The 11857-nt window shown below is 41.6% G+C and overlaps 1 protein-coding gene across 1 annotated transcript in view; it reads right to left on the bottom strand.

Moving 5' to 3' along the window:
* Positions 1-11857, bottom strand: part of plekhg6 (pleckstrin homology domain containing, family G (with RhoGef domain) member 6) — a 31661-nt gene that overhangs the window by 744 nt on the left and 19060 nt on the right. Inside the window, exons 9-14 of the mRNA XM_034218946.1 lie at positions 9641-9790; positions 8350-8484; positions 8145-8264; positions 4399-4531; positions 4200-4315; positions 2184-3610 (exon numbers count right to left, since the gene is read on the bottom strand). Coding sequence (XP_034074837.1) covers positions 2184-3610; positions 4200-4315; positions 4399-4531; positions 8145-8264; positions 8350-8484; positions 9641-9790 — 2081 coding nt within the window. The remainder of the gene's footprint in view (positions 1-2183; positions 3611-4199; positions 4316-4398; positions 4532-8144; positions 8265-8349; positions 8485-9640; positions 9791-11857) is intronic.

Raw genomic sequence — 11857 nt, 5'->3', positions numbered from 1 at the left:
AGACCTGCAGCAGTAGGTTCCACAAGAAGACATAAAAACATAAACAACAGAACAACAAAAGGACATCATACAGCAAAATGTACAGGGATTACAATTTACATATTTAACCACATGTACAGCTACCAACAGCATCTGATTGTGTAGCATCCAACCAAGCTTTAAAAACATGTAGTGGTATGAACCACCATACATATTACAATTATTAATACTTATTACATGGCTTAGTTGAATACTCGATTCTGATTGGTCAATTCAGAAAAAGTGACACGTTGTTAATCCAGAACAGACATACCGCTGTCAAGGACTTATTGACCGTTGTTAAGGACGCTTACATCTGCAGAAAGAAGTTCGGTCGATTTAACTTTATACAGTCGGGCTCCTGATCAGCCTGTCGGGCGTTCCTTTCCCCATCATGACCGCGTCGCTGCACATTATCCCTTACATCAGGGGTTCCCAACCTTTTTTCCCCAAGAGCCCCCCCCAAATGACTCATGTTGGTAGTTGCGCCCCCCCCCCCCCCCCCCCACACACACACGAGGGGGGGGCCGCAACAGCGGTAATTTAAGTTTAAAAGTCTCAGAAAATGCTACAACTTCTGTCACAAACTGGATGAATGTGAAGTATTTTGTTAAAGGAGGATGAAAGCGTAATCAAGGAGCACTATTGGAGTGACTTTGATGGTTATTGGACTCAGGATTAATTCATTTAGATTCCTGCTGTATGAAGAAATTAAAGGACGGCGCAAGTGGAAACAATTCACAAAGGGATTAAACTGTTTAAAACACATGCTCAAAGTAAGCCGGATTTTGCCGATGTGTTTATGTGGATTCAAAAGTCGTAAATAATCTACAAAATGGAGGAGACCGATCTGATCGGAGCAACTGTGACAAATAAAAAACTGAAACCAGCATGGACAATGAATATGTTTTAAAAATGCGCTTATCCAGACAAGCCTGGTTTGGAAACTTTACGGGCAGAAGAAACATTTCTATGGAAAGAATTATACATTTCTGTCTTTTTATGCCTTTAATAGCTTCTAACTTGAATTTTTATTAACATTAATCAATCAACTATTTTTTATATTTTATTGTAAAGTAGAGACAAGGCTTTTAGTGACAATCATGTATTGCCTTACAATTATATGTAAAAAAAAAAGTCTAAATCTGATATTTGGCCTCAAATCATCTGAGGCCTGGTTCCCCCCCTGCGATCTTTGGCGCCCCCCAGGTCGGGAACCACTGCCTTACATGATGCATGGTGTTTAGGGTTAGGCCTACTTTCATGGGAAAGTATGAAAAATCATCAAATTAGAGCTTGAATATTTGCTATTTGAGTTTGAATAAATTGTGTTTAGCATAAAAAATTTAAATAGTAATAATTTAAGAAATAGGTTCAAATTGAGCGTAGCAAGGGGAGTGTCTTGTTGAGTTTCTGATGTAAGCAATGCACAATTTAAATTACTTTAGTGTCAAAGTATCCACTCTTTCAAAGCTAGAGATACATTAATAAACCTTATCAAGATGAACATGAACATAACAGAGCCCCTTTTATCTCTCGGAAATGTGTTTGCATTAGAAAAACGTTATTCAAATGTTGTGTCTCATTGGTTTTCCCCTTTGCGGATTAACGTTATTCAAAATGACGCTTGGTAAAACTAACCATGTGGTTGCATTCATCTCAGCTAAAGTTATAATTTAGAAAATATAACAATGCAACTCTTCAGTAACAGTAAGTAATGTACATTTTACGATTGATTTGATATTTGCATTTCACCTCTGGTTCTGGAGGCTTTCTGATGCACTTTTAAAACATGTATTTGAGAGTTATTGACTATTAAGTGTGTGTTTCTAAATTGGGGTTTTCTATTTTGTTGTGTTTTTAAATGTTTTCACATCATGAGGGTTTTAGGTCTGTGGCTGTAAGTATGGTTTTATTATCTCGTGCTTTTACATTTGTTTCTTTTTGTCCTATCGGTTTTGTCTAAATGTATTTATGCTGCTTTTTGAGGTACAGCACTTTTTAAATGTGCTATATAAACAAGTTGGATTGGATTAAATTGTTCTTGAAGTATATGCATCATTAGTTTCACATATTGACCTTTGATAGAAGGCATTTTATTGGAAGTGTGTCTCCTTTGTTTTCGCCTTGATGAGGTTATCTGAATGACTCTTTGTCAAACTCACCTGTTGGTCTTGTCGTCTTCGTCTCCGTCCACCAGCTGCTCCTTCCAGCTTTTACTGACGGCCCTCGCTCGGTGTCTCATCAGCTCCACCTCCTCCTCCATCTCTGACTCTCTGTCTCCGTCACTCGGAGCGGGCGATGGCGACGGCTTCGTAGAAACCGAGGAAGGAGGAGGAAGATACTTTGCTCTGGAATTAGTCTTTTGCACATGCCTGGTTCTCTTTAATCCATCTCGCTCTTTGGCTCTCACCAAAAGCTCCTCCAGAGTCGATGGATGACCGTTTGGATTTTCTCTCAAAGGCACATCCTCTATTTGGGAGTACAGACTGCTGGGAAGTCCGTGTACTCCTTCGATGATGATGTTGGGATTGGACGCACTCCTTTGGGTTTTCACTCGTTTATGGACGTTGTGATCGGGGAGCTCGGATTCAGACAGTGTTTGGGGGTCTGAAGAGACTCGATCAGACATGCTCCAGAACATGTCTTCATTGGGCTTCAGGGAGCCAAGCTTCAGCACCCGGTGTGAATCAGAGGAAGAAGGGTGAGAGTTTCTCTTCAGGGTGGCGCTTGAATCGGAGAAAAACTCGCTGTTTTTCTGCCCAGGCGTCGGAGTAGAGGGGGTGTGAGTGATAGGGATCGGCCTCCTCCTGCGTAACCCGGGGGATTTTAAATCTTTGGAGAAACCCCAAGACTGTTTAGGCGTCTCCACGTCTGCAGACTGGCTGGAGGAACTTCTCCTGGAGTCCTGGTTCACAGACTGGGAATCGGAGTCTCTCCTTGTTGATATGTCTCCCTCTCCTGGTAGTCTTAAAACCTCAGGCTCCCTCTTGGATATCCCTGGTTGGTTAGGAGGTTGTGAAGTACTTTCTTTGTCCATTGGGTAGTCAACATCTGGATATGAGATGACATGTGGTCCATTTGGGTTGAATCTCGATGGTTGCGTTGCAGCGATGTGATTGAAATGATCCAGATTTGGTGCAGAGTACCAGATCGTCCTTTGCCCCGTTGTCATTGTAGATTCACTTATTCTGTGCTGGTCTTTAGTGTGGATCTGTTCTCGTTTCACTCCCATTTCTATCCATTCATGTTCTTTGACTGTCTTTTGCCAACTAGCAACACCCTTATTTACAAGTTTATTTTTATTGTCTTTGGGCTGAGGGTGCAGAAAAGATCTGAGAGGATCGTAAGATGCCTCATCATCGTCGTCCGCCTCTTTAGACGCCAACAACCCGTTTACTGCACGCGGGATAATGAGTTTCTGAGTCAGCTCCTCCACAAAAGATTCTCGTTTTGATTTCGTAACAGATTGTTCTTCCGTCTCCGAATCATCCGCCTTGACTTCGGTGCCAGGTGTGGATTCCTGCAGCTGGATTTTCCAGTTTTGCCGTTGTCTTTTGCTCTCGGTCTGCCTCAGGATCCTCAGGGTTTCCTGGCAATGCATCATAACCAATGAGCATGTTATTCTGTTTCATATAACAATACTAAGAGCTCTTTAAATTGGTGCTTTAAGCTAAACCAACATGCTAACATGCTAACATGCTTGCAATGATGTCAATCTGTCAAGCAGGTTGAATATTAACAATGTTTAGCCTAGCTTAGTACAGCTGAAGTTTAAGGGAATATTATTTGTCAAATACCAGGGTGTTTACCAGACCAACAACACTTACGGCCCGTCCACACAGCGGCGTGCGTTGAAAGCTTCACCATTCACTTTGAATGGGGTGACGTCTGCATTGTGGGAAGCGGAGCTTTGCTGGCGTGGCTCGCAGCAAAAGTTGAGCAATGTTCAACTTTTGAAGCCTCGGCTGAAGCTCTAGCCAATCAAACCGCTGCTTGTGTGTCAGGGGCGGGAGATTCATGTGATTGGTTGTTGGTCGAGTTTCAGACACGCCCACCGGCAAGCTTCAACGCACGCCGCTGTGTGGACGGGCCGTTAATGGAGCCAGGCTTCTAGCATGGCAACAAGTACAATTATACCATGATTTTAAACACATTTGTTCAGAAATGTCAGTATTTACCTTGGCCTGCTCGATGTTGGACACCCATGATGAGCATCTCTCTGAAGTGCTGGCTACAAACAAGTAGACGTTCATAGCACTGCGAAGCTCGCCCACCTCGACCAGGACGAATGAACCTGAGAGGAAGAGCAGGAGGAAGGATTATGGGATCTGTAATATATATACAGAATCTAACTGTCTCTTAGAGAGGGTGACTCACAGCCGTCTTTCAGTGCGATGCAGTGCGTTCTGTCGAGGGCCAGAGGAGGGCGAACTACCTTCAGACACTCGCCCTTCTTCTGGACTTTGGTCATGAGGAGCACATCGGAGAAAAGTAGAGCCACCACCTCCAGCTGCACCAGGAAACAAGGGGAGGTTAAAAACAGTAATGACTATACTGTTTTTTTATCAATATATTACAGGTCTCAGATATATACAGAACCTGTCTCTGATTGGCTGAAACACCAAACAGATCATTGCAGCATTACCCATAATCCCCTCTGTTTCAGCCCTGTTTCCAAAGTGCTGATTCTCTGTCTGTTACTTTAGACCAGGGGTGGGGAACCTTTTTCCTCTCAAGGGCCATTTCAATGTTTTCAACATCCTCCGAGGGCCATACAAATGATTGACCTCTGCTTAAAAATACTAAAATCACAGCCCATTCATTTCACCTTTCTTTCATGCTGTGCAAAGAAAAAGCAACCTTTTAATCCAGATATTTTACCATGACTCGCGCATGCATTCACGTGCACGGTTGTGGCATGACCACCAAAACAGAAAGATATGGACACAAGATGTGTGCAAATGTATTTAGTTTCCAAAGATGTTTGCACTTTGAGAGCAACATTAAGAGATCTATGGATACATTTCTCAACACCCATATGAAACATAACTGTAAGCAGATTTATTTTTCTTGATATGGGACGGAAAACTTTTTCCAACTACCTGGAGAAAGAATATACAAAAATGGAAAGCCAGCTAATATCGATGCAATCCAGATTGCATATAATGCATGTCAAGTTGATCAACAGATTGTATTATTCTCCAATGCAATAACAGTACTGAAATGAAGGCTATAAGGCAGGTGTGGGGAACCTTTTTCCTCTCAAGGGCCATTTCAATTTTTTCAACATCCTCCGAGGGCCGTACAAATGATTGAACTCAACCTCTGCTTACAAAACTAAATTCACAGCCCATTCATTTCACCTTTCTTTCATGCTGTCAGTGGCGGCGCCAGAGTATTTGTGTTGGGTAATCTATGGTAGGGCTAACCCATACAGTGGTGGGGCTCAAGCAGTATTTGTAATGTAATTACATACACGCTATATCGCACCCCTTGACAGTGAAACGCACGCGTGAGGCTTTTATTAGCTTTTATTAGCCTCCTTTTATCAGCTAAATTACATCGAGAGCAACAGGTGTGAGTTAAGCAATACAATAGCCTATTCTGCTAATTCCACGTTGTTACAACATGCTACGCAGCGGCAGAAACAAGAAAAGTTGGCATGTAGAATTGACACGGAGAGAGAGAGAGTGAGGGAGACAGAGACACGGGTAAACAGAGAGAGACAGACACAGCACACAACAAGTAGCCTGTATCTCTATTGTCATACAAAACACTTTTTCAAATGACCCATTATTACAAAATATATTCAAAACTCACTATTCACTCTTCAGGTGGGTCGTGTGACTCTGGCACCTGTTCGACTTGTACCTCAATGCGAGGGCGTTTAAGAACAAATCTATCCATCCGAAATATACAATTAATCCTAAAAGTTCTGCTGTCTGTCTGCTGCAATTTACTCGGCGCGAGTTTGGGGACTTTTCACTGTGAACGTGACGAATCAGTAATGCATGACGCAGAGACCCAACGTTTCGTTGCTCTGATTGGCTGTAGGTCTGTTCAAATTGCATTCGGAGGCATTTTGATCTGACCGTGGCCGCGCTGATATTATAACGCGAGAGAATGTCCACACCTTTAGTGTATAAAACTCCCCCACTACTTAGACTATTCCTTGCACCCCTCTAACATAAGCCCGAATGGTCTCAACCATATTGCGTCAGTAACGTGCACTTGTTGTTACAGCAGGATCAGTTTGTGTGTTGTGGACACGACCGGTAGATTTTCGCAATCCGTGTTCTCAACATGCTCACCTTAACATACTTTTTCATGGTCGGGCTAAGGTAGGGCTAAGCCATTTCTTGGTATGGCTGTAGCCTACCCCAGCCATACCCCAGCGCCGCCACTGCATGCTGTGCAAAGAAAAAGCCTCTTAATCCAGATATCTTACCATGACTCGCGCATGCATGCATGTGCACGGTTGTGGCATGACCACCAAAACAGAAAGATATGGACACAAGATGTGTGTAATTTAGTTTCCTATCCATGTGAATATGATTTAAGTGGGGGGGGACCTAACCTCCTCTAGGGGGGTCCGGGGGGCATGTTTAAATGTTGAAGTTAAAAGCATCAATCTGGTGCACTTTGAGAGCAACATTAAGAGATCTATGGAAACATCTCTCAACACCCAGATGAAACAGAACTGTAAGCAGATTTTCTTTATGGATATTTTACAAATCACTCCCCTTTCAAACTGTATTATTGTTTATTAATAACAACTTTTTTGACTGTCATATAGTATTTTATACCTGTTTACTTTATTCTCTTTTTTTTTATAACTATAATGATCATATAAAGATGTGCCTTTACCTCACTGGTTGGAGAAAAAGCTTCTTATATTCGTTAGCATAGCTAGCTAACCAGATGCTAATAAGTTATTGACTATATGATCAGTATGACAGATGAACAGATCGCCACTGGGCTTTCAACTAAAGGCACAGACACGCAGAAACTGCGGCATGTGTACAGCTCCTTATGGGTACTGACATTTGTGATGTCCCGGCCCGGAGCGACGTCCTGGTGCTCTCCGGAAGCTCTAAACCCCTGTCGGACGAGAGATATACCACGTGATGACACGTTAGGCTCGTGTTGTGTTCAAGGACCCTGACCGTGGCCAGGAAAAACAGGCACTCGCTTGTTTCATTCTTTTGCGGTCTAGATTTCTTCATTTTTTTTCTTTTTTGCGTGAGTTACCTCGAGGGCCGTATCAAATTGTCTCGCGGGCCGTATACGGCCCGGGGGCCGGAGCTTCCCCACCCCTGCTTTAGATGAAAATAAGGAGCCCCTCCCCACGCCCCTCTGAGAGAGATTTGGTTACAAAGAACACAATGGAGCTCTAGGAGGAGATTCAGGTGATAAGGGGGGGGGGTTACCTTGGTTGCTGATGGCTAATGGTTACACAAGATAAAAAACCGTTATGACATCATAAAGTGGCCAAAATCTGATCAGCTCATTTTCAGACAGGTTTTCATAGAAATGGATCAAAAAGAGAGAGAATCTTTGTTCCTGAAACTTTCAGAGTCTCTTTACACAGAGGGGACACATGTTGATGTAGAAGAGACATGAAGAAGAGGGGACACATGTTGATGTAGAAGAGACATGAAGAAGAGGGGACACATGTTGATGTAGAAGAGACACGAAGAAGAGGGGACACATGTTGATGTAGAAGAGACATGAAGAAGAGGGGACACATGTTGATGTAGAAGAGACACGAAGAAGAGGGGACACATGTTGATGTAGAAGAGACATGAAGAAGAGGGGACACATGTTGATGTAGAAGAGACACGAAGAAGAGGGGACACATGTTGATGTAGAAGAGACATGAAGAAGAGGGGACACATGTTGATGTAGAAGAGACATGAAGAAGAGGGGACACATGTTGATGTAGAAGAGACATGAAGAAGAGGGGACACATGTTGATGTAGAAGAGGGGACACATGTTGATGTAGAAGAGACATGAAGAAGAGGGGACACATGTTGATGTAGAAGAGACATGAAGAAGTGGATTTTGCATAATAGGTGACCTTTAAGAGATGGATTTGAATGGTCAGTAACTGAGCTCTCACCTTGTTGTCTCTTCTCCCCCGAATCTTCAGGTTGTCCTCCAGCAGCAGCTTACGGACCGCCTGAGGACTGACGCCTCTGATGGGGCACGTGAGGTCAAACTGGCAGAACTTTTGGACATGCTGCAAGTAGAAAAACATGTTTGAGGTGTAATAGGAATATATAACGTTCAGTTTGGTTCAGGAAAGGGAAACAATGATATGTTACCTTGTCTATGTCTTCATTGATTCCCTCCACCTCGTACCCCTCCACCCGCTGAGCGGAGATGCTGAGAGCGAGTTCCTCGTCCTTCCGCTTCAGGTAGTCATTGATGCTCTCCAAGAAAGTGTTCACACCGGATAACTGTAGAGGAACATGGGAAGATTACATTACATTGCATTTAGCTGACCAAGTTAATTATCCAAAGCGACTTACAATAAGTGCGTTCGACCAACAAGATACAAGCTTGAAGAAAACAGAATCATATAAGTACATCAGGTTTCATAGAGCCAAACATTTCAAGTGCTACTCAACTGGCTTTAGATAAGCCAGTCCTTTGTTAGTTTATAAGTGCTTTGTTAGCAGTTCTATCGCTCGAAGTGGAGTCGAAAGAGATGAGTTTTCAGTCTGCGCCGGAAGTTGTGAGAGAAGATGGAGATTTAATCTTGCAGAAAGGAATGTTTTTGTGCTAACTCAAGAGGGAATATATATAGAAAATGCTTGAGTTTAACCTCAAACTTTACCCAGGCTAATTCAATATGACACTCATTTCAGATATAGATGACATCTGTGACAAGTGGTTTCACTTCTGAGCCACAACGTAGGCTTCTTGTACTATGCCTTTTAAAAGCTAAAACAAGTTCTGGATGCATTGATATGTGGAAATTCTGATATTAAAGGAGCCTCGGTTTCAAAAGGGAAGATAAGCCTTTTTTCAGCCTTGTCATATTTGGAAAATGTCTTTAGAAAATGTTACTGCTGTAAGGACACTTCATCAGGTTATTTAATGATTATCTTGAAGTGAGAAGCATTGCTCGTCAGTAGGAGTTTTGCTGCTTAGCATAACAAAAGAAATGTTGCTGAATTGAACAGCGTTGATATTTTAAAAGTTCATATTTTACTCCTTATTCTGGAGGGAATATATTTAGAATATATTTTACCTTAAGCTAACTTTACCGAGGCTAATTCATTATGAATGGTTACATGATTGTATAAAAGAAATACATAACTTAAAGATATCGAGGACACAGAGAGAAGGAGGCACTTTTTGTATCTGAGTGCATAAGGGGTCAAATGAACATTTACACTTTAACATACAAGATCAGTTTTTTTATTGCAGCTATTCCCCTCCGTATTCACAAAGTGTTCAATATAACAACAAGATATACGTTGATATTGAGAGAGAAAGAAGAGGCATTGACCTACTACAGCTACATACTGCTTTAAATGAAAGATATCCTTTGAAATTACTTTACTAAATCTCATGGGATGGATGATCGGGTGACATGGGGTTTCTCACCATGCCTCTGAGTGTGTGCTGCACATGAGGGTCCTGCGTGTTCTTCAGCACGGCTTTGAGCAGCAGAGGATACTTGGTGATCCTCTGGTGGGGTTTGGCCTGCATGTCCCCGAGACGCATCCGCTCACACTTAGGGTGAGTCTCCACCCACTGCAGGAAGCACAGGAACAGGCCTGAGGTCAGTGACTCTGATTGCAACTTGTTTAATTATAAAGAATGTGCATTTGACAGGTCTTCATTGAAGGGGTTCGTTCACCTAACACTAGTGTACTTTCGTGGCTCATTCTTCGTAGTATATTAATAAACTGTGCACCATTAACATCGCTCTGCTTCTTGACTCACACGTTAAAACCGTCCAAACATTCGCTGATTTATTTACTTCTTCCATAAAATTAAACAAAACTGATCAGTGTAACGTGAGGTCAAATACTGTACCGATTCCCCGTTCTGTGTTGAAGACAGTTTCAATAACAGCTGATCATCTAATCAGAATATTTAACTAACTACAAATTCATAAATCGAAAGAATATATTAAGACCTAAATTAATTAGAACATTGTCATTAGTTATCAACACAAAAAATGGCTCTAACATCTTCAGTAACCGAAATACTCAGAGAAGTTTGGTTTGAAGTACTTCCTAATTCAAAATAAGTAGGTAGTTTCTAATTACTTAATATCTTTGCTGTGTGGTCTGTGGATTCATCTGACGATACCTTTATATATACAGTCTATGGACGATACACAGCATTATTTTCTATCAACATCTGCAGTATGTTGTTTGTTGTCGTTTATTTAATTGTTAATTCAATATATTTGATCAGTTGTAGACAAAAGCCTTTTCTCATCCGTAGTACCGTGGTGAAAGACTAACATCTGAAAGCTTTGGAAGATAAAACCATGTCTATCAACCCTAACCCACTAAAGGGAGTGAGATGTTTTTGTTTTGTTTGATTTGGATGAGTGGACCCTTTTTAACTCCCACCACGTTTCCTGCTAAAATGTCTCTTTTACTGTTAAACTCAAATATATCACCTCCCACTCGGGTTAACAAGTGTGGTCGTATGACATAAGTGAAACAGCAAGTGTTAAATAAACACATGAATACAGTAAAGGCCATGTTTCCATGATCAAAATACTGCTTTTATTTTTCCAGGGGTTGTTTATCTACGCACTTCATAATTTATATACCCTTTGTTCATAGTCGTTTTTAGTAGTAGTGGTATTTTAGAGTGTATTCGGATTTATTCTGTACATTGTTATTATGCCCTATATATATTTATATCGTTAATGTGTATATTATTTCCTGTTTAGGTTTATTTTGACATGTTATTCATGTGCAATGCCTTGTGTACATGCTGCCGTAACTAAACAATTTCGCAATTTGGCATCAATTAAGTCTTATTGTCCGATCTTATATTTCAGTAACTATTCCTATCCATGTCCTGTGCTCAGTGGTGTGAGCAAGAAACCATGTAAGGCTTTGTTCAATGTAAATACTGCTTTATTTTTATTTGACTATAGTGTTCTTAAAATAGTTCTCTGTGTTTTTTTGTTTGTTTGTTTTACTTTTATGTATGCACCACGACACCACGTCAAATTCCTCGTACGTGTCAACCTACCTGGTGATAAACCTGTTTCTGATTCTGAATAAGTCTGATCAATCATTTGGAGAAAAATGTTGGTGTGAAAAGTGTTTGCGCCCACGACGTTATGAAACAATTCAAACTACACAGCGTCACCTTTAATAACACAGCTGTTAGTCATTGCATGGAATCTCAATCGTGTTGCACTCACTGTTAATAATGAGGTTTGTGTGGGAGAGAATGTGTGTGTGTGTGTGTGTGTGTGTGTGTGTGTGTGTGTGTGTGTGTGTGTGTGTGAGGCCTAGCATTACTTTACTTGTGGGGACCTAAATATGTTTACACAGTCATGTGTGGGGACTCGCCTCACTTATGGGGACAAAATGGAGGTCCCCATAAGGGGAATTATTCATTTTAGGGTGAAGACCTGGTTAGGGTTAGGTTTAGGGTTAGGGTTAGGCATGTGTTGGTTATGGTTAAGGTTAGGATAAGTCTCCAGGAAATGCATGTAAGTCAATGTAATGTCCCCTGAAGTGATGTATACATGGTATGTGTGTGTGTGTGTGTGTGTGTGTGTGTGTGTGTGTGTGTGTGTGTGTGTGTGTGTGTGTGTGTGTGTGTGTGTGTGTGTGTGTG

This window comes from Gymnodraco acuticeps, unplaced genomic scaffold, assembly GCF_902827175.1.
Source record: "Gymnodraco acuticeps unplaced genomic scaffold, fGymAcu1.1, whole genome shotgun sequence".
Taxonomy (NCBI): Eukaryota; Metazoa; Chordata; class Actinopteri; order Perciformes; family Bathydraconidae; genus Gymnodraco; species Gymnodraco acuticeps.
This window is presented reverse-complemented; position numbering and strand designations above follow the sequence as displayed.